Source organism: Heptranchias perlo, chromosome 5 (assembly GCF_035084215.1).
Source record: "Heptranchias perlo isolate sHepPer1 chromosome 5, sHepPer1.hap1, whole genome shotgun sequence".
NCBI classification, from domain to species: Eukaryota; Metazoa; Chordata; class Chondrichthyes; order Hexanchiformes; family Hexanchidae; genus Heptranchias; species Heptranchias perlo.
In genome coordinates this window covers 37,004,547-37,030,032 of record NC_090329.1, presented here as the reverse complement: position 1 = coordinate 37,030,032, position 25,486 = coordinate 37,004,547, and the positions used below count along the sequence as shown (strand labels likewise).

At 40.2% G+C, this 25,486-nt stretch overlaps 1 protein-coding gene and 1 long non-coding RNA gene across 2 annotated transcripts in view; one reads left to right on the top strand and one right to left on the bottom strand.

Annotated features, from left to right (window-relative positions):
* The window catches only part of mboat2b (membrane bound O-acyltransferase domain containing 2b), a 116,429-nt gene that overhangs the window by 26,270 nt on the left and 64,673 nt on the right, over positions 1-25,486 (bottom strand). The window contains exons 6-8 of the mRNA XM_067984234.1: positions 12,830-12,884; positions 8,568-8,751; positions 2,232-2,424 (exon numbers count right to left, since the gene is read on the bottom strand). Of these exons, the coding sequence (XP_067840335.1) occupies positions 2,232-2,424; positions 8,568-8,751; positions 12,830-12,884 (432 nt within the window). The remainder of the gene's footprint in view (positions 1-2,231; positions 2,425-8,567; positions 8,752-12,829; positions 12,885-25,486) is intronic.
* On the top strand, positions 878-24,009 carry LOC137321689 (uncharacterized). Its single transcript, XR_010962886.1, has 3 exons — positions 878-1,014; positions 21,133-21,207; positions 23,528-24,009. It is a non-coding gene; the product is annotated as an uncharacterized lncRNA (long non-coding RNA).

Here is a 25,486-nt window from a genome sequence, read left to right as displayed (position 1 = left end):
TTGTTTCAAAAAAAAGTTATGGATGCATAGGAACAGTCTGTAAGGAATGGCATACTGTAACATGCCATGTCACAGAGGAGTGTAATGCTGGTTCACATCTCTAATGTACCACATGGGAGGGCACAAGTATGAAGGAGACAACAGGAATTTCCTCCAGAGGGAGGAAAGAATCATCACCTTGGACATCACACTCACTTCCCAGTGATGAAGCAAGTGCACATAAGCCAAAAATTACAAGTCACCTACCCAATCTCTTGGTCAAGGATGGCACGTGGCATGGAAAACAGTGACTAGGGGATTATGGAGAAAAATAGAAAGATAGAATGCAATAGATTGGTTATCCCATGAATTCCGCCCCAAATAATTTTATTGGTCTGGAAATAATGGTGAGGTTAATAAGGCTCACTGCCATTTCAGGGCAAGTTCCAGTGAGCGCACATGCACAAACACAGAATTCACTACCATTTGCCCAGCGCATTTGAAAGCTGCACGGGAAGGACAGCTCGCTGGTTGAATGAATGGACCAGCGCAATCTTGCTGCACTGCCCAACGGGAAACAAACTAATCTCCATTAAAAAAGGTACGCTGGATTTTTTTTTTAGGTCTAAAGTAACTTTTAACACGTGGTAAGTCTTAATGACTGAAGAACAACCTCTCTAGCACTGAAAATTAACTTTTAAAAATAGAGTCTCATTACTTATTTTTTTTCCTCTAAATGTCCAACAATTAAAATTTAATTTCTTTTTAAAAAACTTTTTACTTTGTCTTTTAATTCGATATTTCTTGCCCTCTATTTTGCTTCCTCGAACGGATTTTAAAATTGAATTAATTGTTGTAGCTTTCACTTCCTGGTTCTGACTATACAGCTCGTCAAGGATGCTTCAAGCTGATTGGTTATGGGGTTACGGGAAGAGATTCTTTCCCCACTCTCAGAAACCCGGGAAAGAATGCTGCACTTTTTGCAACTCACCATTGAAGCAAGTTGGCGCCCAGAAACCTGTGAATGATTTGTGGGTGAGTTTATAATTAACAAGCGGCGGGCGAGGTTAGTTCGCTGCTCAGCGCAACTTCCGGCCATTAATTCCAGCTTCTTGTGATGAAGCTTTTTAAAAAAAACATCTACCTGTCTGCACACCCACACTGTCAGTAATGCAGTGGAAGTTATACATATAATTCTCCCTGATGCAAACTCAGAAAATGATACCTATTAGTGCCACAGTACAATAAACGAAACTGGAATGCCAGGCAAAGATGGAAACTCCTAGTTAATTAGTTGGGCTGCCATTAAAACAGCTGCAAGGTTTCATATTTGATACTTGTCTAAATACAAAATTTTATCGTGCATCAAGATGCAGGTTCTGTTCTCCACTCAGAAAAGTTACATTAAAAGACAGTCAATATAAACCAGGAAGTTTGCAGATTTGATTTGGTTTCAGCCAGGGCAACAACTGAAGCACAACTTTTGGCCTCAGCACCCCAGGACTTAAGGGGAAAGAAGCCAGTTTTCCTGCTCAAGATCACCAAGAAAGTGGACATCTATGGACACTAGGTAACAACAAAACAGTCTTGGCTACATTCCCCAGTCCCTTCCACCCATCCATTCCACAGTTAAATAGCCTACCAAAACTCAATGTGTAAATTCACAAATGGAACAGCATCCAGCATTTGCCAGAGGATGGTAAGCCTCTGTGGTACCATGTCATACGAGTTAAAGCCTTCAAGAAAGATTGGGCAACAATTGAAAGGAAATTATTTAAGACTAAACCACAAGTACCATGCTTAAAACCTTAATAGCAGCTTCAGTTTTTGAAAATATGACACTTTTAATATCACATTGCAGAGCTTTTAAAAATGCATTAATTCCTGATCAGTGCTTTGTAGATACATATAGGCAGAAAACCTATAGCTATAGACACAAACATTTCAATTACAGATCAGACTCAAGAAAAAAAGCCTTCCTTATCCACTCATTACTAGTGATTTTAAATTTAAATTGGTGGTTAATTTTCACATTATACATTAAGTCAGAAGATGGAGAATAAAAAAAAAATTATCCTGTCATTTATTTCAGGGTTTTAATCACTTGAGGTCACCATTACACTTCTCTAGCCTTGGAAACTTGCCCACTAAAATGCATTTATAAACAATTCGGTGAATAGAAAAAAAATGCAGTCTCAAATATACAAAACAAACATTCGCAGAAGTCAGTCAAAAGCATTTGAAATGCTCACCAAGATTCCAAGCAAAGTAGTATTTTGGCCTGGCAGCCAATAATGAAAAATATAGGTAGAACACTCGACTGATTAAGGATGCTGTATTCACAAAGGTTCCGTCAATATTGTATTCCACAGGGAACATCTTAGTGACTGTCAGATGAAATGACAAAGAAATCCCACAAACAAGCAGCTTGCACAGCACAGCTGGCTGAAAGAAAACACAGAAGGAAGCTAAACATTAAAATTATTTAATAAAATATCTTCAGGTTTTCAGAAATTATATTTCAGGCACAAATGCTCATCATTACTGCGATTCATGCTTAGTCTATTCCACTTAATTCAAATCTTTAAGCACTTAATTCACACTTTGCTGTTTTACTTGTGTTGCTTAATTCAAATTATTGGAAGAGTCAAAATTTTTGTGCATGAAATGACTGAATCATGAGTAGATTGTAGTCACACCAACCAATTAATTGTTCTGAAGATTGGCAATACAATTTTCAAAACAGCAGACACAAAAGAGGTGAGCGCAGTGTAAAAGGAGAGGCCCGAGAACGGGAAAAGAGTCAGAGAGGTGAACGCAGTGTAAATTTAACGCAAGCCATGGCAGCAGAGCTCGCACCCATGATATGCTCCTCCTGCACTATATGGGAAGTCATGGACACTACAGGTGTCCCCGGCGACCATGTGTGCAGGAAGTGTGTTCACCTGCAGCTACTGACTAACCGTATTTTGGAGCTGGAGCTGCGGGTGGATTCACCATGGAGCATCCGCGATGCAGAGATTATCGTGGATAGCACGTTGAGTGAGGTGGTCACACCGCAGGTAAAGATTACGCAGGCAGAAAGGAAATGGGTGACCGCCAGGCAAAGTAAAAGGACTAGGCAGGTAGAGCAGAAGTCCCCTGGGGCCCTCTCAAACAGATATTCTGCTTTGGATACTGTTGGGGGAGATGGTCTATCAGGGGAAAGCAGCAAGAGCCAAGTTCGTGGCACTCAGGTGGCTCTGCTGCACAGGAGGGGAGGAATAAGAGTGGCAGGGCTATATTGATAGGGGATTCAATTGTAAGGGGAACAGATAGGCGTTCCTGCGGCCCCAAATGTGACTCCAAGATGGTATGTTAAATCCCTGGTGCTAGAGTCAAGGAGCGGTTGCAGGGCATTCTGGAGGAGGGAGGGTGATCAGCCAGTAGTCGTGGTCCATATCAGTACCAACGACATAGGTTTAAAAAAAAGCGATGAGGTCCTACAAGGTGAATTTAAGGAGTTAGGAGATAAATTAAAAACAGGACTTCAAAAGGTAGGGATCTCAGGATTACCAGTGCCACGTGCTGGTGAGTATAAGAACAGGAGAATAGACCAGATGAATGTGTGGCTGCAGGGATGGTGTAGGAGAGAGGGATTTAGATTCCTGGGACTTTGGGACCAGTTCAGGGGAAGATGGGACCTATATAAGTGGGACGGGTTACACCAGAGCAGGACCGGGACTGACGTCCTCGCAGGGGCGTTTGCTAGTGCTGTTGGGGAAGGTTTAAACTAAAATGGAAGGGGGATGGGAACCTGAGCAGGGAAACAGGAGGGGGAAACGAGGATAGAAACAAAAGACAGAAAGGGAATAAGCAATAGTGGAAGGCAGAGAAAACAAGGGCGAAAATCAAATAGGGCCATAGTGCAAAATGAAACTAAAATGACTAGCAATCTTAAAAAGACAAGTCTAAAGGCATTGTGCCTTAACGCGCGGAGCATTCGCAATGAACTAGATAAACTAACAGCGCAGATAGATATTATGATATAGTTGCGATTACAGAGACATGGCTGCAGCGTGACCAAGGATAGGAACTGAACATCCAGGGGTATTCAATATTTAGGAAAGACAGGCAAAAAGGGAAAGGAGGTGGGGTAGCGTCGTTAGTAAAGGAGGAAATCAATGCAATAGTGAGTAAAGATATCGGCTCGGAAAATCACCATGTGGAATCTGTATGGGTGGAGCTAAGAAACACCAAGGGGCAGAAAACATTGGTGGGGGTTCTCTATAGGCTCCCAAACAGTAGTGGAGGGCATTAAACAGGAAATTAGAGAAGCATGCAATCATGGGTGACTTTAATATACATATAGATTGGTCAAACCAAATTAGTAATAATACTGTGGGGAGGAATTCCTGGAGTGTGTACGTGATGGTTTTCTAGACCAATACGTTGAGGAACCAACTAGAGAACAAGCGATCCTAGACGGGGTATTGTGCAATGAGAGAAGATTAATTAACAATCTTGTTGGACAGGGTGCCTTAGGGAAGAGCGACCATAACATGATAGAATTCCTCATTCAGATGGAGAGTGAAGTAGCTGAATCCGAAACTAGGGTCCTGAAACTAAAAGGAAATTATGAAAGTATGAGGTGCAAGTTGGCTATGATAGATTGGGGAACTTTACTAAAAAGGGATAACAGTGGATAGGCAATGGCTAATATTTAACAAACGTATGCAGGAATTACAACAATTATTCATTCCTGTCTGGCACAAAAATAAAACAGGAAAGGTGGCTCAACTGTGGCTTACAAAAGAAATTAGCAATAGTATTAGATCCCAAGAGGAGACATAAAATTGCCAGAAAAAGCAGCAAGCTTGAGGATTGGGAGCAGTTTAGAATTCAGCAAAGGAGGACAAAGAGATTGATTAAGAGGGGAAAAATAGAGTACGAGAGTAAACTAGCAGGGAACATAAAAACTGACTGTAAAGGCTTCTATCAATATATCAAGAGAAAAAGATTAGTGAAGACAAATGTAGGTCCCTTACAGTCAGAAATGGGGGAAATTATAATGGGGAACAAAGAAATGGCAGAACAATTAAACACATACTTTGGTTCTGTCTTCACAAAGGAGGACACAAATAACCTCCCAGAAATGTTAGGGAACCAAGCGTCTAGTGAGAGGGAGGAACTGAAAGAAACCAGTAATAGTAAAAAAAAGTGCTTGGGAAATTAATGGGGCTCAAGGCTGACAAATCCCCAGGGCCTGATAATCTACATCCCAGAGTACTAAAGGAAATGGCCCTGGAAATAGTGGATGCATTGGTGATCATCTTCCAAAATTCTATAGACTCTGGAACAGTTCCTATAGATTGGAGGGTGGCAAATGTAACTCCACTATTTAAAAAAAGGGAGAGAAAAAAAAACAGGGAATTACAGACCAGTTAGCCTAACATCAGTAGTGGGGAAAATGCTACAGCCTATTATAATAAGATGTGATAACAGAACTCTTGGAAGGCATTAACGGGATTGGACAAAGTCAGGTTTATGAAAGGGAAATCATGCTTAACACATCTACTCGAGTTTTTTTTTTGAGGATGTAACTAGTAGAATAGATAGGGGAGAACGAGTGGATGTGGTGTCCTTGGATTTTCAGAAGGCTTTTGATAAAGGTCCCACACAAGGGGTTAGTGTGCAAAATTAAAGCACATGGGATTGGGGGGGGGAATATACTGGCATGGATTGAGAATTGGTTGACAGACAGGAAACAGAGAGTAGGAATAAATGGGTCTTTTTCTGGGTGACAGACAGTGACTAGTGGGGTACCGCAGGGATCAGTGCTTGGTCCCCAGCTATTCACAATTTATATCAATGATTTGGATGAGGGAACCAAATATAACATTTCCAAGTTGGCAGATGACAAAGCTGGGGTAGAATTTGAGCTGTGAGGAGGATGCAGAGGCTCCAATGTGATTTAGACAAGTTGGGTGAGTGGGCAAGAACATGGATTAATGTGAGGTTATCCACTTTGGTTGTAAAAACAGGAAGACAGATTATTATCTGAATGGTGATAGATTGGGAAAAGGGGAGGTGCAACGAGACCTGGGTGTCGTTTTACATCAGTCGGTGAAAGCGAGCATTCAGGTGCAGCAAGCAGTCAGGAAGGCGAATGGTATGTTGGCCTTTATTGCAAGAGGATTTGAGTACAGGAGCAGAGATGTCTTACTGCAGTTATACAGGGCCTTGGTGAGACCACATCTGGAGTATTGTGTGCAGTTTTGGTCTCCTTATCGGAGGAAGGATATCCTTGCCATGGAGGGAGTGCAACGAAGGTTTACCAGACTGATTCCTGGGATGGCAGGACTGACATACGAGGAGAGATCGGGTCGACTAGGCCTATATTCACTTGAGTTTAGAAGAATGAGAAGTGATCTCATCAAAACATAAAATTCTAACAGGGCTAGACAGGCTAGATGCAGGGAGGATGTTCCCGATGGCTGGGGAGTCCAAAACCAGGGGTCACAGTCTCAGGATACAGGGTATGCCATTTAGGACTGAGATGAGGAGAAATTTCTTCACTCAGAGGGTGGTGAACCTGTGGAATTCTTTACCACAGAAGGCAGTCAAGGCAAAGTCATTAAATATATTGAAGAGGGAGATAGATATGTTTCTTAATGTTAAAGGGATCAAGGGATATGGGAAAAAGCGAGAACAGGGTACTGAGTTAGACGATCAGCCATGATCATTTGAATGGCAGAGCAGGCCCGAAGGGCCGAATGGCCTACTCTTGCTCCTATTTTCTATGTTTCTAAAAGAAAATAAAACTGCATATGCTGGAAATCAAGATATTTAAAACATTTTCTTTTCATTTCAAAACAGAAAGGATACTTGCCAGAATTCCTTGAGCTCCTCTTTTCAAAAGATTGTTATGTGATTTCTATTTGCTGTCTTCCTTGCTGCAAAATTCTCTTGCACAGACTAACCAAGAGAATAGGGAAGACTTATTTTTAAAAGTATATTACTCCAAACTGTTGAGCTTTTCTATATTCCTGCTTTTTTGGTCAAAATAATTTTTTCATTCCCTTCTAAAATTTCTGAAGTCGCCTTTTCTTAGCTGCCATTGTCCAATGGCCTGCTTGTGAATCCTTTTTGCAAAAAACCCCCAGAAACAACTTATAGATCATATCCATGTATTGTCACGACAACAGATATAATAAAACTATTCCACAAAGCAGCACCTAAAGTTTCATGCCATTCTAGTCACTTCCGTGATCCAAAATAAATCAATCTGACAAAGTAGTTGAAAAGTTTTATTTCATTAAGATGACCTCCAATTTTCCCATCCCCCTTAAGGTTCAAGCATGTATCAGTCAGTTGTCTAATGGCCAACTAAAGACTATCCTCCTTGCTTCTCTGGGGTTGAAAAGAGGGTGGATCTGCATGTCGTTCAAGTAACTCCAAGATGAAATACCTGGCAATTTAAGTTTCAAATTAAGTCATTTCTGGTAGACTCTTCAATCTGAACCAGTCAGGTCCACAGTACTTCAGGGGACTGTTGACTGATCAGCATATGACTCACTAACAGAACCTGGAGAGCACAAACCCATTGGGTGAAGGGGGGTGGGGGCAGATGATGGAAAGAGAGAAATGGGATTCTTCCCACTCGGCTCCAGATAACCTTGCAAGTAGTTGTTCTAATGGGCCTCTGCCAATCTGTGCTTAAACTGTCTGCACTTAAGTACGGTGTCCGAGAGGGTGGAGCAGAGTGCTTTTGCCAGACATGGTGCAGAGATATTGACTCCAATTATAGAGGCATTTAGCTTTGTTGCAGGCAATTTAGAGTTGCAGAAGACTATACTATATAATCACAGATCAGGTGGGGCACACTTGGTGCTGCGTGTAAAATTCCAATTTGTGCCCTAAGTCTGGTATGCCAACTGTTCTGGTTTGTTTGATAGCTTTATTTACTTTCTACATGGTCACCTTGAGAGTGCAGGATTAGTCCTAGGGTTACTACATGACCTAACAAATATACCTTTTGTTTCTTATGCATGCTTCTGAAAAGAGATTGCCTGGTATATTTTCTAGAGGTTCATCAAGCCATTACCAATACCTCAACTTCCAGGGGAATACAAACACTGGACAGATCATTAGGCTGGATATATTAACATTTGACACCCTGATAGCTGATTAATCTAACCCCAATGATCTAACCTACTCCTGCTGAGGAGCTTAAGAATTTGTCCCAAACTTTTGGCAATCAGGGGACTAGTGTTGGCAAAGAAAATTAACATTACACCAATTTGTTTTGTCCAATGACAGAGATCCTAGGGCTTTGTTGGATGTAACAGTAGGAAGCAACATGGAACAATATCTATTAATAACTTTATAACATGTTTGCATGCTTGCTTGGCACGTTGTTGCCCTAGAGCTGGGTAAGTGATATTGGAGTGTCTGAACGATTCCGAATAAAGAATTAATTTATAGCAAATTAAAATCATGCGATATAAAATAAACATTCTAAAATGTCAACTAGATTTACCAGTTTGCTGCTTTTCAAAATAAGAGTGAAATTCCAGGGTGAAAGAAGAGTGCCATTTAAAACTTACCACAGGTGAAGGTTCGCTTTCTTCACATTGTCCGTTTCTTTTGCCATTTACTTCAGTGCATTTCATGTGCAATGTCCTGCCTTCAATGAAAGCAATATAATCCGTGTATGTATATAATGGCCCTGCCAGGATGCCCATGAAATTACAGTTGTAGCTTAAATATTCCAATAGACTTGGCATGGTTCTGGAATTCAAATCACACACCAAAAAAAGCTTAATTGCAGTGAGCACACCCCCAAGGTATCATCACACAATACTTTCAACAACTTGCAGTAAGACCTAATATTTTCTTGAAGCTGTGGATCAAAAAAAACGATGTCCTTAAAATAAAAACTACAAGTGGGTGGAAAGTAGTATGCAGAGTAAAAAGTCAGGTGCAAAACTACTGACAGTTAAGAATCTCAATGAAAAATGAAATACATAAAGGATGCAAGATCTGAAGGTTTATAATTCTATTAAAAATTCAAGAAATTTTCATTGTCTAATTTCAACTCCAACCACCTATTTCTTGTGCCACATCACGAGGTATACAGTTAGTTTCATAGTATGATTCAACACAGAAGGCCGCCATTCGGCCCATCGTCCCTGTGCTTTGAAACAGCTATCCAGTTAGTTCCACTCGCCTGCTCTTTCCCCAGAGTGCTTCAAATTTTATCCCTTCAAGTATTTATCCAATTCCCTTTTAAAAGTTATTAAATCTGGTTCCACCACCCTTCAGTCTGAAACCTTGCATCTTGGAGTTTCAAAACAAAAACAGTTTCAGTACCTATAAAGAGGAGATTAAGGCAAAAGAAATTAAAAATCTAATTATTATTTTTTTCAAAAGCAGGAGAAATTGTAAAGATACAAAAATTATACCTTAATAGGAAATGTACAATGCTTTATATAACTACACAAAATGACACAAGTACACAATCAGAGTGGGATTAATTTAATCTTCCTCCAAAAAAGATTATAAAGCAGCCCACAGTATTTTGCTGCTGTTTGGTATCAGGCCTAGGGAAAGCAGGGGAAGAAATGAAAATGTTCAGCCCACACTGCAAACATTAACATTCTCCAAAATTACCAGAGGTTTAACATAATTGATCTATTTAACCCCAATCTATGCATAAATTATTAAATTTCTAGGCATACTCCTCCAAACAAAATCAATTCTATCTACATTACTTCAAACTTTAGCTCCATAACATCATCTCAAACTAACGACTTCCCATAGCAACAACCTCTCCTCTCTATAACCATTACTTGGTAGCTGGCATGAAAACCCAGGGGATTTTAGGTCTATTTTTGAAGCTGGGTATTTTGTCTTCAAAAAAATGTCCGATACACTTCACTGACTCCCCACATTCTCAATGTATTGAAATTAGAACTCATTGCACAATATGCTGCCCCAACTCATTCTCTCCCAGGCCCTCTCAACAGTGACACTCCTTAATTCCCTTAAGCCTCCATTTCACAAAATCAAACTCTCAAAACTCAGGCACAACCTCTTGATATACCTACTCTCCTTTCTTACTCAAGAATCATATTCCTTAATTAATAAATAATGCACCAGGTGTTGGCTTTTTTCCCCTCTTTTCAGGACTGTCAGACTGTTGACAGCATCTTATTTCCCATTTCTGGCTCAGCTAGTTCTTCCCCCCCCCCCACTTTGAAAATTGTAATCATGGATGATTGTCAGCTGCTACTCAATTACTATGTTATCTGCCAATAAAAGGTGCAGCATTGAAAACAGCTTCCCAAATATCCAGACTGGTGAAATTCAAACTGGAAAACCAGCTTAACTGGGAACAAGAGCCACCTGCTGCTCCTTTTAATCAAAAATTCATGATCCTCTTGCTCGACACCAATTCAATTTCAAGGAAACAATGGCCAATATCAGAACACAGGCCAACATTGAATTTATGGACTTTCCCAACATTAGAAATTGGTATTTCAGACTTACAAACTTGCAAACACATGTAGATTCACATTAGAATGCCCAATCTTGAAATAAAGTCGGAAGTTTAAGCAGCTAATCTATTGATTTCTGAATTCTCTGCTGCAGAAATAAATAAACACAGATTGTACTGTAGGAAGCAGGTAATGTTCAGCATTTAGCAGGCAGATTCTAGCCTACTAATATGGGTCTAGCTTGGGGGTCTTTCGGAACTTGCTGGATAGCAAATGTAATAGAGATTGCTTGGAAGTGGGTATGACTTCACATAATAAAGTACTTTCTAAAAAATGTATACTTCTCTGGTGAGTTATCAGAGTTTGTTTTAAAGTTAAGCACCAGAATAAAAACTATAATATGTGCACACTCAAAAAAAAACTTAAGCTTATTTCAGCAGCAACCTTGCTACCTCCCAGATTGTAGCCCTGACTTCCATTTTGAACACATGCCAAATTTAAATCTGACCCATTTCTTTCAGTTTATTGGCTCAAAAGCAGACAATATAAAATGACACCAAGCTTATTTCACCAACAGCTCCCAACCCCACAACCTCTATAATCAAGGAAGACAAGATCAGCAATATCATAGGAACGCCATCACCTTCGAGTCACACCTCATCTTGCATTGGATATATATTGCCATTTCCTTCATTGTTGCTAGGTCAAAATCCTGGAAGTCCCTACCTACCTGACATCAGCAGCACAGGGACTGCAGTGATTCAAAGAGAAGATCCACCAATGCCACCTCAGGACAACTAGAGATGGGCAATAAATATGGCCTAGCCAGTATCACTCACATACCAAGAACAAAAGGTATGGGGGGAGGGAACACAACAGTTTTGCTTCAATATAATTACATGGAACTCAAAGTCCATTCAAGATGAATTATTCTTCAATTTTCAAAAACCTCCAGGTTACCTCATGAGTAGTTGCTACTTTGGATTTTATTAAGGATTTGTTTACAATGAAGCTGTAATCACTTGTATCTGACAGAAGAAAATTAAGTGACTCGTGAATGCAGAATTGCACAGGAGTGTAGACCAGTTTGCAGTATTGATGAACCCAAAAGAGTGGAAAAGACAAGTAAACTTTTTAATTAAGTTACCATAATGCAGCACTTACGACAACTTCAGATCAGACTCCAGCAGTAAAAGTTTAAATAGACATTCCCATGTTGGGAAAATTCTTTTAAACCGGTTAAGTTCACAGTGCATTCAGGAATATTCTGGGCAAACTCGAGAGTTGACATTGTTGGCAATTGGTTACTTGCGTGGCTTCTCATGAATTAAATGCTGCAAAGTTGACTTCACTGTTTTGATAACATTAAATTTTAATTGAATTTGTCAAAGAAAACATTCTTAAATCCATTTTGAAATGAGCACTTTGGAACATAATATTTTTTAAAAACTCTCTCCTCTTCCTACTTTTTAAAAAGGTCCGTTACTTCCATTTAATTTCCGATTTTCTATGACATACATTGCCAGGCGTGCGAACAGTTCAACATTCGGCAGCCAACTCTTGCAATTTCATGCATCACTCATTGGAGAGTAAGAAAATGTAAGAGGTACTAGCACTAGTGAAGTGGCTCTATTTAAAAAGTACATTTCCAGTGGAAAAACAGAAAACCACAAATCCCACAGCCTGGTTGGTTCTATGTATGGGAGGAGTGAGAAGAAAGAAAAATGTTAAGGAAGGAGATAAAAGTACTATAATACTATCTTTACACTGCTCTGAAAGTATTGACACTTTTCAGTGATGCAAACTTACTTGTATTGTTATGACAGTGAAGAAGAACGCCACATACATACACACATACTTAAATGCACACACAGAATACTACTCACTTGCCTCCCACTGTCCGTTCTCCCCAAGTGATTCAACTCTGTCCTTTCTACAATAATTGAAGAAAATCAGAGACTTGGGGCAGTTGCAGTGGTAGGACAGTAAACTCATTTTTAAAACATGGACTTCATCCCCATATGACTGATCCAATCCAAATTTCAACAGGTGGAGAGAGGCAATAAATAAATATAAGCAAACAAGGCCAGCTGGCCCAGGCTTGATCAAGGCAGGCTACCTGTATGATACCAGTTCCCTTCTCCTTTCACCGCACTGTTTTCACATGAATCATCATTGATTCATAGTGCACCAGATCAGAAAATACAGGCCAAATATAACTTATGGAACTGGTTATACAAAATTTTTCTAGATGTTGCAATACACAGTAATTATTCTGGGACAAGAAATCATCCATTATTTTAAAAACTAAATTAACCCAAGCTGACCAATAGCAGAGTTTTTTCCAAACCAGTTCTCTCGCAACTTACCGAACAGCTAAGGATTTTTGTACTGGAGACAGATGCTCTTCTTTTCGTGCCATACCTAAAACAAACATATATAAAAGTTACAAAAACATATACTTGTGCACATTATAAATCACTAGCACCGGAAAATAGTGAGATATTAAGTTGTATAGAGCAGACAATGGCCCAGAGTTTCCTGGATCATGTTTACACAGACGTTACCCTGACATTTACACTGGTTTCTATGCCGATCTTGCTGATGGGAACTTACACTCAAATTTCCAGCGAATTGTATTAGCATATTCAACATAAAAACCGGTGTAAAACAAGCAGAAATCAGCAAAAACAATCGGGGCCCCAATAAAAGCGCAGAACATAGCCATCTTGCTTCTTTAAGTCCCTCTAATTATATTGATGTTATGTAAATTAAAGTATGAAGCCTTCAAACTATCATGTATGCACATTAAGCACAGCATGTTTTTAAGAAAATGCAATTGTGGAAGTTTCTCTTTTTTTTAAAAAAAGTAACAGATTCTGATGCCATAAAAAAAAATCAAAGCAACTGGGGCAGATTTTGCTGTAAAAAAATAACAGTGTGGCTAACAGCCATCTGACTCACCATTCAAATGTATTGAACAGCGTGTAGTTCCTGTACTTACCTCAGATACAGACAAAACTTGCCAAAAAAAATTAGGGCTTGTCCATTCTAGTGTCAGTACCCTTTTAACAGCATGATACTGCCGAACAATCTCTATGGCACTGAAAATTAACTTTTGCAAGTGCCGAGCCTCATTCCTTCAGGTTTCAACTGTTGTTGGACAATTAAACAATTTAAATTCTCTTTCTCTTATCTGTCACTTAATCCAATCTTTTGTTCCCTCTTTATTTTGCTTACTGTACCTGATTTGACAGTAAATTCAGTATTCTAACTTACACTTCCTGGTTCAGATTCTGCACTGTTCATCAACAATACTTCAATCTGATTGGTTAAGGAGATACACAGTTGCTTGCCCTGTTCACACAGGTCCCAGATGCCCTGTAGAGGGCACCGTGCTGAATAGATCTAATTTACAGGAACTTGCCATGCAAAACCACAGAACGTCTGTGGGCAAGTGCAAGTCTAATGAACGGCTAGTGCCCTTTGTTAGCGGCTTACAGCAAAGTCCAGCCCATTGTAAATAGTGCAGGTCTCAGATAGGAGCAATAATAAAAAAATTGCAGAAAAAACAATTGCTATGTAAAAAAAAAATCAAATATAGTGACTACACCTAAAATTCTGGGGCTAAATTTACACCTGTTCAGAAGTGGTGTAAATGCAGGGAACTCTGGTTCTCTGTCTTATGCATTGGGTGTGGAGATGCCGGTGATGGACTGGGGTTGACAATTGTAAACAATTTTACAACACCAAGTTATAGTCCAACGATTTTTATTTGAAATCTATAAGCTTTCGGAGGCTTCCTCCTTCCTCAGGTAAATGTCAGGAGCTCCTTGAAACCTACGCATTTATACATCATAGAACAATACATGGTGTTTACAGACTGCCCCTGCAACTGCCCATTGCCAAGGCAATCACCGTGTTCAGACAGAGAGGTGTTACCTACAGAACCCCCGAATACACATTCAACAAAAAAACAAACAGGAAAAAAGAGAGAGAGAGGCAGAAACATCCGGAAGGCAGAGAAAGCCAGCAAATGACCCATTATATTAAAAACAGATAGCTTTTGTTCGCTGGTGGGGTAACGTGTAGTGTGACATGAACTCAAGATCCCGGTTGAGGCCGTCCTCATGGGTGCGGAACTTGGCTATCAATTTCTGCTCGACGATTTTGCGTTGTCTTGTGTCTCGAAGGCCATCCCCTATGGACAGGCCCTGCGAATACACAGGGTCTGCTCAGACGAGGAGGAACGGGATGGACACCTACAGACGCTGAAAGACGCCCTGGTAAGAACGGGATATGACGCTCGACTCATCGACCGACAGTTCCGACGGGCCACAGCGAAAAATCGCATAGACCTCCTCAGAAGACAAACACGGGACGCAACCAACAGAGTACCCTTCGTCGTCCAGTACTTCCCCGGAGCGGAGAAACGACGCCATGTTCTCCGCAGCCTTCAACATGTCATCAATGACGACGAACACCTCGTTATGGCCATCCCCACACCTCCACTACTCGCCTTTAAACAGCCACCCAACCTCAAACAAACCATCGTTCGCAGCAAATTACCCAGCTTTCAGGAGAACAGCGTCCACGACACCACACAACCCTGCCACGGTAACCTCTGCAAGACATGCCAGATCATCGACACAGATACCACCATCACACGAGAGGACACCACCCACCAGGTGCATGGTTCATACTCCTGTGACTCGGCCAACGTTGTCTACCTCATACGCTGCAGGAAAGGATGCCCCAGAGCATGGTACATTGGCGAGACAATGCAGACACTGCGACAACGGATGAACGGACACCGCGCAACAATCGCCAGACAGGAGGGTTCCCTCCCAGTCGGGGAACACTTCAGCAGTCAGGGACATTCAGCCACCGATCTTCGGGTAAGCGTTCTCCAAGGCGGTCTTCGAGACACACGACAACGCAAAATCGTCGAGCAGAAATTGATAGTCAAGTTCCGCACCCATGAGGACGGCCTCAACCGGGATCTTGGGTTCATGTCACGCTACACGTTACCCCACCAGCGAACAAAAGCTATCTGTTTTTAATATAATGGGTCATTTGCTGGCTTTCTCTGCCTTCCGGATGTTTCTGCCTCTCTCTCTCTTTTTTTTCCTGTTTGTTTTTTTGTTGAATGTGTATTCGGGGGTTCTGTAGGTGACACCTCTCTGTCTGAACAGGGTGATTGCCTTGGCAACGGGCAGTTGCAGGGGCAGTCTGTAAACACCATGTATTGTTCTATGATGTATAAATGCGTAGGCTTCAAGGAGCCCCTGACATTTACTTGAGGAAGGAGGAAGCCTCCGAAAGCTTGTAGATTTCAAATAAAAATCGTTGGACTATAACTTGGTGTTGTAAAATTGTTTACAATTTTGCATTGGGGGGTGGGAACAAAAGGGGGGAGGGGGTCTATGTTAATAAGCCAAGTGGGGTTTTGGCAGACGTAACTTTGGAGCATCGTAAATGATAGAGGAAATTAGTTTGTAGTGATGTTTCAGTTTAAAACTGGTGTAAATCAGTTATGCTTGAATTTCCTCGGAGTAACACACTGCAAGTCCAATCTTACACAGTAGTTAAGTCAAAACCCTCAAGGAAATTCTGGGCCATTGTTTGTAAACTATAAAGTCACTCAATCATTATACTTGTGGTTGCGGGGGGGGGGGGGGGAGAGGATAAAAGAGGAAAGGATCCACTTTAGAAGCAATCATTCTGCAGAAGTGTGATGGGCAGCATTACTCCACACCAATTTAAGAATTCTAGAACAAAAAAAAAGTTATTTAAGTTCCAGCTGGTACTACAAAAAAATTATACTCTGTTTTAACTGATTTGTTCAGCACAGCAGCAGGGTGCTACAACTGGCTTCAGTATCCAGGATTGGGTGCAGTTAAAAAAACCTTGGGGTCCTCAGATTTGATCGCTATGCAGTGATCATTCCTTCCTCTACTGGTGGGGGAAATCGAAAAGAGCAACAGCAACTATATGGAGACAGTATCACCCTTGGGTGCAATAGTCAAATAGTCTGTTGGTGCGCACCATCTAAGATCAGGAACAAACAATGGACTCTCTGGCTGGGCACCAACGAGCTGATGGCCACAATGGAAAGATAGCTCAGTGGAAATCGTTGACTTTAGGAGAGAAGGCAGGAAGCTTCGGGATTGTGGCGAAAGAAGGAGTTTTAGGTGAATGCTTTGGCACAACTCCAGTCACTTTTACAGACTGAATACAATTTGTACACTGCAGCCCAAGCTGGACTTCCATATTTTGCAAGGAAGGGAACTCCATCAATACAGGCTCCCTTTTCCTTTCAGTAAAATCTAATTATATTTTGAAAATTTCTTGAACTTAATACATTATCTTCACGTTTTCTTGTACAGAAACTCCTGCATTAACCATTAAGCATTTAAAAAGAGGGAGGACATTTATATTTAACTGGACAATGTCTGATGCCATTGCTTACAAGCAGCCTGGGACAAAGGCCTGAGAGTGGAGCAGCCATATGGAGAATGGAGCACAGCCCTGAAGTGCAATGGATGCATGACAGATCCAAGACAGACTTAAATGACCCAATCACACTTCCATATTCGGCAGACTAGTTATTTGTTTTAAAAGCCCATATATTTATATTCTAAGACCTTAAGGCTGGTATTAAATTAGGTTTTATGAATGAAATATTTAGGTTTTATGAATGCTTTATAACCAAAATGCTTGCCCCCAATTATGTAAGTACTGAAATGAGTATTAAAAACCAGGAAAAGAATTACTACACCACAAGAGGGTGATTTTGGAAATTGCATCAATGTAGGTACAAGTGCTGATCATTTTAATTTTTGTTTTTTCATTATTTCAAATCATGTAACCAATCTCCTACTGTGAGAAGCTACAGTATGCCAGTCCTTCCTAACACCTCAGACAATGTGGCAGATTAAGTGGACAAACTATAATCTCACATCTAATTGATTCTTACCAAAAATTACATGCATTTGGTAAGGAGAACTGAACTTGGCTGTAATGCACCCCGCCCTCTCTTCCTCCTCTCACAGCTCTGCCCAAATAAAGCAACAACTGGCATTTATAAAGCATGTTTGATGCAGAAAAAAAGCCCAAAAGGCACTTAGCAAACAGCAAAGGAATAGATGCAAGCCACCAAAGGCAAACTTAGTAGGGGTGATCAAAAGTTTGCTTCAGAAGATGGATTTTGAGAAGGTTATTAAAAAGGTAGGAGAGAAGTGGAGAGGCAAAATGGTTTAGGGAAGAGTTCCAGAAAGTAGGGCTGAAGTGGCTGAAGGCTTTGCCACCGACATTAGGGCAAAAGAAAGAAAAAGACCTACATTTATATAGCACCTTTTACGACCTCAGGACGTACTAAAGCACTTTACAGTCAATGAAATACTTTTGAAATGCAAGAAATGCGGCAGCCAATTTGCACACAGCAAGTTTTCACAAACAGCAATGTGATAATGACCAGATAGTCTGTTTAAGTGATGTTGGTTGAGGGTTAAATATTGGCCAGGACACTGGGGAAAACCACCCTGCTCTTCAAAATGCCATGGTCACATTCACCCGAGAGGGCAGGCATGGCCTCAGTTTAACGTCTCACCCGAAAGGCGACACCTCCAGCAGAGCAGCAATTCCTCAGTACTGCACTGGAGTGTCAACCTAGATTTTGTACTCAAACCCACAACCTTCTGACTCAGAGGCGAGTGTGCTACCCACTGAGCCACAGCTGACAGTGTCAGAGGACTGCAGGGTGTGGGAAGAGATCCAAGGCTAAATGAGGCTGCAGAGAATAGGGTGAGGTGAAGCTGCAGAGGGGAGAGACCGGAGAAGGATTTGGAGAGGAAATTAGTATTTTGAACTAAATGTATCGACAGAACCCCAGTGCATGACATATTCAATGACCTTAGACTGAAACAGGTAGTTAGAGAGAACAGAAGGATGGAAAACGTTTTCTTTTGAGGGGACGAGCAATTGCAGTTTTGAAAGGGTGCAAGACAGTGCCTTAGGAAATGGAGTGGTTATAGTAGCATGGAGTCAGTCGGGGTAATTGAGCAGTTAGGAGTCGAAAAGCTCATTCCCACTTGCTGCTCAGGGTCACATTTTAAGAACAGCATTTTTGGATAAGGTAGCAGAGGACTAACAGCAACTGAGGTAGCACCAACTCAGCACAACTCCAATTCATAAGGGGGAATTTTTTTTTTAAGTTAGCTTGTGTACACAAGAAAACCTATGCTTCAGATCACTATTAGCAAGTTACAGAAAGTAAAATATGATGCATGTATAAACTATAGTTATGTATCTCAAGACATACTCTTCCATGAATTATTTTAATCGATAGTCAGCATTTATAAATCAGCTAATTTTAGTAGTTTTAACTGGCATACACTAAATAAAACCACTTCAGATGGTACTCAACCTGGCAGTTAGGCCTTGCTGTCGGTTTGGACAGAAAAGATGAGATGTTCTTGAATCTTTGGTGAAAATAGCATCACCACACCAACAATCTTCTCTCCATATGCATGGAGAAGTCCTGAGGTAGTCAGAACTCAGCCATCAGTCTACATGGCTTCCAAGTTAAAAAAATTTTTTTGCATTCCACTTAGCAAAACATCAATCCTTTTCTTTTCCATCCAATCGCTCACATGTTAATAGCTCTAGAATATGAAATGAAGTATTTTAACTAAAGGCTTACTGCCAGCCATCCAAAATACTGAAAACAATAAACTTAACTGTGCCGTCTGCATGAAAGACCATACCGTCCACCCAAATGAAAACTTGTGAAGGGCACCTTTCAATAAAAGTTTTCACCTGATTTTTGCAGTTTCCATCATATGCCATACTGAGAAGGAATATAGTGTTGGATGACGGTGCTTTATTTAAAGCTTTTAGCCAACCAATCCACACCCATACACAATAGGTTCGTAATCACTGGTTTACAGTATTGTCCACTTTGGAAAGTAGCAAAAAGTTAAATGAGCAAACGCAAGTTTGGCAAATATTTGCCAAGTGTTTTTAAAAGCTATTGAAGTGGCAAAATGATGCTTGTGATAGAGTTTACTGTAATCAAATTCTCGCATTTGCACAGGAACTAAAAAAATCAATCTCATTCCAAAGGAAGTGTCTGAAAGTGAGTTATGGCAACCCTAGAAGTTTTAGAGATATGTAAATGGCAGAAACACATACAATTGATATCCCCATAGGCAATGTTAAGCAAGTAAAAAAAGTTAAACAAATATCACTGGTACTGTAACCTAATCCAAATAGGGGAGGGCAATAGGATAACGTGGCAATGTTGCATTGTGGATGAGGGGTAAGTAACAACTGGAGAATTTATATATTTTTAAAACTTGTGTAGAGAAAAACAAATGTAAGATTTAAAATGTTAAAAGATGTAACACAAATACAGCTCGTGTGTTTTTAAAAAAAACAAATTCACAGCCTCAACACTTCTGTAACTAAAGGCAAGTTACAACTTAGACGACAGCTTTTGCTTTGAAACACAAATGGTGCTAATCTTAGAAACATGCAACATGAATAGTCACTATGTCTACTTGTACTCTACCAGACTGACACCTTTTTTTAAAAAAAATAGAAAGCTGCATTAGCAAGACATTTCCCATCAATAACAGGTACCTTTTCTTTTGTTTATAAATGGAAGAGGAGGCTCATCCCAATGTTACACAAACCACAGGTAGATAAACCAAAAATACTGTATGAAATTCACTAAGTTTCCATGATTGGTAGATAACCTAGTCTGACATAGGGTTGATTTTATCAAATTATATTTGTACATTTGATTTGATTAAAAATTGTTCAGTTAAAGTAAGCCACCCAAAACTCCAACTTTTTGCTAATTTTCTGTTACTTACCTTCAGCCATGAATTGTCTTAGCTGAATATATATGCAAGAATGTTGCCAGCAGGGAAATGAATGTCAATCATGCAAGCTTCATTGTCCAATTAACTCAGCATAGTTTCTTGTGCACAAGTACTAGAGAGTGTTTCTATTGTGAATATAATTGAAGAGGCTTCAGATGGCAATCATATTTATAGCTATCTTTAGAACTGAAATAAAGTTGGAAGGAAATCATGCACCATTCCATTTTGGCATGCGCCAACAACCAGCATGTCATGCATACATATTAAAAATATAGCATACACTACATAAATACAGCCAAAGTTTAATCTAGGGACAAAATTTGTATCTAATAGACTGACAATTACCACATTTTGCTGAACTAATTCCAAATAGTTCATAAAGAGATATTATCCCTCTCCTTTGACCTTCTGTGGGCCTATATTGGAAACTACAGAAGATAAGAAGGTATGTTATCACCTGAACAAAACCCATATGTAATTACATATCCATTTTAAAATTATTTCATATTTAATTCAATAAATTCACTGTCTCTTTAATGCAGCTACACACAATTCAGCTACCTTGTGGGGTGTAGCTCATTATTCAAGGTGGTCAGCCTCCACAAAGTATTGGACCAGCTTAGGAAGGCAATTCCCTGTAAGTTTTGACATTGTGTCATACCATCCAGGCGAATCTCTTCCCCTTTGTCAAGTCCTATAAATGCAATTCCCAAGACTGATTACTTTTACATAGTGAAGCAATTTTTTTTTTTTAAAAAACGATTTTGTGTTTTAAATTACAGATCTGAGAAAGATCCAAGGGGAAGTTTCAGAATGTGCCAGATGAGCTGTTTGAAACAAAGAAACGCTTACAAAAGGCAGGCAATTTCATTTTTCTCCACTGGCTAATCTTAACAATTTAGGACTCGCTAGTACTCTCCAGGAGGCAGAACATCTTTGAATTAGACACCTGCCAAAAATTGTTCCCAATGATCAAACCAGTAACCTTTCAAACTACCAAGAATGCTTTAAGAAACAACTTTATTAGATGCTATCCGATCACTTGGGAGTTTCGGGCAAGAAGTGTCTGCTGTTCTGGGTCATTAATCCTGAGCTTGACTGGAAAATTGTGTCTGCCAGCTGGCAGTAATTATACATTGTAATAATTGACTCTAGCACTTTGTTCAGAGATAGGTTCACCCAAGATGCAAGATTCAAAAGACAGAAGTATGGTGTAGATTTATTAAAAAATTTATATAATACATTACAATAAACATGATATTCCAGAGGCAATATAACAGATCAGTAATTCCCCAAGCAGGGTGAAATTTAAAAACAACCCAGATTAGGTTTAAGGTGTTGTGCCCGTGTGAGATAGACTAAGGATTAGACTGATTATTAACAGTTAAAAGTTAACTACGTAGCCAGCCCAAAGTCAAGGCTAAACATATTTTTCTGAAAAATTTATGAATCCAGAATTTTTTTTTTTAAATTAAAGGATTTAGATTCCAAGGCAGGACAAAAAGGATTCAGCTACTGGTTCAGTTTTGAAATTTTTCATATGAAAATCAAAGTGCAATATTCTACATCATACAGCATATCCAACAGGTGACAGAAAATTGATAGCTGCAACTTGCAGCTTAATATCTGAAGCCTATAGTTCTTTTATAAACAAATGAGAATCAGACTTTTTTTTTAAAAAAGTGATGACAAGTTGTTAGTGGAAAGTTTCCTGCATGGGAGGGAAGGATGGGGAACAACGGGGTCAAGCCAGCACTTGGTACCTGTGAGAGATGAGGAGAATCTATCTGTTCATTCGTCATCCTGGAGATCCTTTCAGCTTTGGGATGGGTTGGCAAAATGGCAGCCTGTATCGTTCTAGATTGGCAAGCATGGTATCTTAGGCAGTCAGGTGTTGCAGAGCACCACTTCTAAAAAGGGGTTGGTTTGTGCTGAATTTTAGGTATCACAACTGGGTCCCAGAGGGAGTATCGATCTGGATAAAGCTGGAGAAATTCTGTTGGCCAACGTGGAACATTTATCAGCTACTGGAAGGAAATGACTTGGTCTTTCTAGAGCCTCTTGCCTAATTTTCATGATGACATTTCATAACACACCTTGAAGCTGCGTGCAGCAAGGTCACAGCTGTACAAACGTGAAGGCAGGGTCAGCAAGCTCAAGACACCTTTTTGTGTAGTGAAAGTTCCCTTCCAGCAACAAAATTAGTGATACTATTGTCGTTTGCCAGCTCTGACTAGTCTTTTCTGCAGGTGTCTTAAGACAAGGGCCTGGTGTGGAGATAACAAGCTGTTGGCTTCATTCCCAGACAGTGCTTTTCTTTTTGAGGAGGGGGGCGGGGGGCAGAAGGGAGGAAGCCTGATACAGGCCACAATAATGTCCAATATTTGCCTTTCTTTGATGGAACTGGAACCACCACCACCATAGAGACCAGATCATGCACTTGTTGAGATTTGCAAACTACTGTGCAGTCATTTGGATGCCCAGCATCTGGTCTAGGCAGTTTAAGTCCATTCTTGGTGCTCCTTTTCCCGAGCAGTAAGATGGGCAAGCAGTTTCATTCATTGTATAAATGCTGGAAGGGAGATTTTATTTTTGTAAAGGACTGAACGTTTGATCATCAGCCTAGATATTTGAAACCATGCTCCATCCAGGTAAAAGAATATGCCACTCAGATTACTTTCTCAACATCTATACCCTGATCTTTAAATAGCTGAACTTGGAACCAGAGAATTGGCCAAATCTTTGATGAAACCAGAAGATGACAGGTTGGTCACACAAAGTAATGCATTATACAGATTCTGGGTGATTTGATGAACTCGTTGCCTGGCTCCAGAGACTATCTGCCCTCAAATGACAGCACAGTAGTTTGCAAATCTCAACAAGTGCATGATCTGGTCTCTATGGGTGTGGTGGTGGTGGCTCCAGTTCCAAAGAAAGGCAAATATTGGACATTATTGTGGCCTGAACCATGACAGTTCAGGGGAGCAGGTCCAGAAGAAAATGAAATGAGGCAAGCATGGAGGCACAACTCCCTTTGGGCTCTTGCTCAGCCTAGGACTATTGCTTTGGTTTAGAAGTTATGGACTCGTACTATGAGCACCCTGAGGCTTTTTGGGTTAGTGGACCGAGGCAAATGTCCCATGTGCTTTGCTCACCTTTAGTGCCTTTCTTTTGCAGAGCTGGATGGAGCTTTTTCTTCAACCTGTTTGCATCTTATGACATCATAAGCCTTGCATAGGAACTTAAACCGTGTGTATCAGATGTCTGATGACAAAAATCATGTATTTTGTCTACATTTTGGATTGGTGCCTGCCCCATTAAAACTCAAGTCATTGGCTTTAGCTGGCTCTTAAATTGCTTATGCACAAAGTCTTACACTAATTCTATACCAATACAACATTGCAAAGTTAGCTATAATCTCCCTGATAACAGAATTGAGGGGATGTCGAACACACAATTTTTAAATATGTAGAGACTGTGATTGGTTCAATTTGTATTTAATTAACTATTTTTTGAACTTGAATGCATAGTAATCCAAAACTCATTAAGTCCCTGTAACTTTTCTGGGATATAAAACAAAAAACAATTGGAAAAATCTTAGGACAAAGTTTGCTATTCTTCAAATACAGTAGAAAAACTGAATTTAAAAATAATTTACAAAGGATGTGTTTATTTCTCAGTGATCTGTTATTGTTGTCTACTTGAGAAATTAGGTAAAACATTCTACTGCAAATAAACAACTATCCTATCACTGCTAGCTGTTCAGCTAATAAATTTGTTTCATTATTTAAAATCAAGATCTGATGTGCATGCACTACAGCTTTTGAAAATTTCAAGATCAATCTTGTGGAGGCATAAGATTGTCCAGTACCTAAAGGCAATTACTAGTTCACTGTTCAGTAGCCAAAATCTCATGGCAAGGAGAGATGCTCTAAGGTTTGGGGGAGCAGAGGCTCGCCCTCAAGGTGATTTGAGATACATGAGCTGAAATAATCTAGAATAAGGTTAGAAAAGACCCAAAAATGTAACGGCTATGCAACTATGGGAGCTGTTATAGCCCTCAATCAATGTTCACATTTTCCCAGCAGAAGTCAATGGAATGCAATCAAAAGCACAAACTCAGATTCTCACCTCCCTCTTTAGGCCAGGGTCACTGGGTCAAATATTGCACTCTAATTTCTGCCCTGGAGAGGGGAAACATCCATCTGAAGTATGGAGAAGATTGCAATATTGAATCCCCCCCCTCCCCCACGTTTGGTTCTTTAGCCTACTGTTTTACGGTGAAGGCAATGGCCTTTCACAAGGTGCAACACTGCCAATCTTTTGGGAGAACATCAGAGATGAAGCTGTAGATTCCTGGACCTTGTCCTTCTTGCTGCAGGTTCAAAAAATTAGCAAGGAACTGTACATGAAACCAGGTAACTGCTTGTCAAGAGACAATGCTCAAATTGAGACTGTTCATTTGGAATTCCAGCTCATGAGGAAACAATGGGACTCGGGCTTCTTTCTGCAATCAAGCCCACCCATTGCTGGTTCTCAATTGCTTCAGAAGTTCTCCTTCAATTGGGAGATAGTTAGGCCTTGGCAGCTGTGCGGTGTTCTTGAAAAGAGGACTGGTATTGTAGTCCTTTCAACTGCTATACCAATAAATTCCTTTCCATCGAAACAGCTTGGCTGAAGGCCTGTTTGGAAATCCATAATATTACTAATTATAGGAGAGATTGCCTCAATGCGCTAAGGAGAGCAAAGTTATAAACCTGTTCATGATGAATGAATTACAATTTCACTATCTAGTCGACAAAGTAAATCACCCTATATTCAAACAAGATGCTTTGGACAACAGATAATACACCTCATTAAACTGCCACTCCAAATAGCAGTTTGAAGGTGGCAAGGTTCTTCTGTCAGAAGATATGTAACAGAGATTGAACACCACATTTGATGAAAGAATTCTACCCATTTAGTCTTCACACTCCACAAATCAGCATGTAGTCTTTTCTTCACCACCACCACCACTGCTACTACTACCCCCACCAAAAGAGAGGATGATACTCCATGCTTATGCCAGATTTGGAAACAGCCTGTCAAATAGTGACGTGTGGAAAATCGCCAAAACACAGGTCTCATGATGGGATG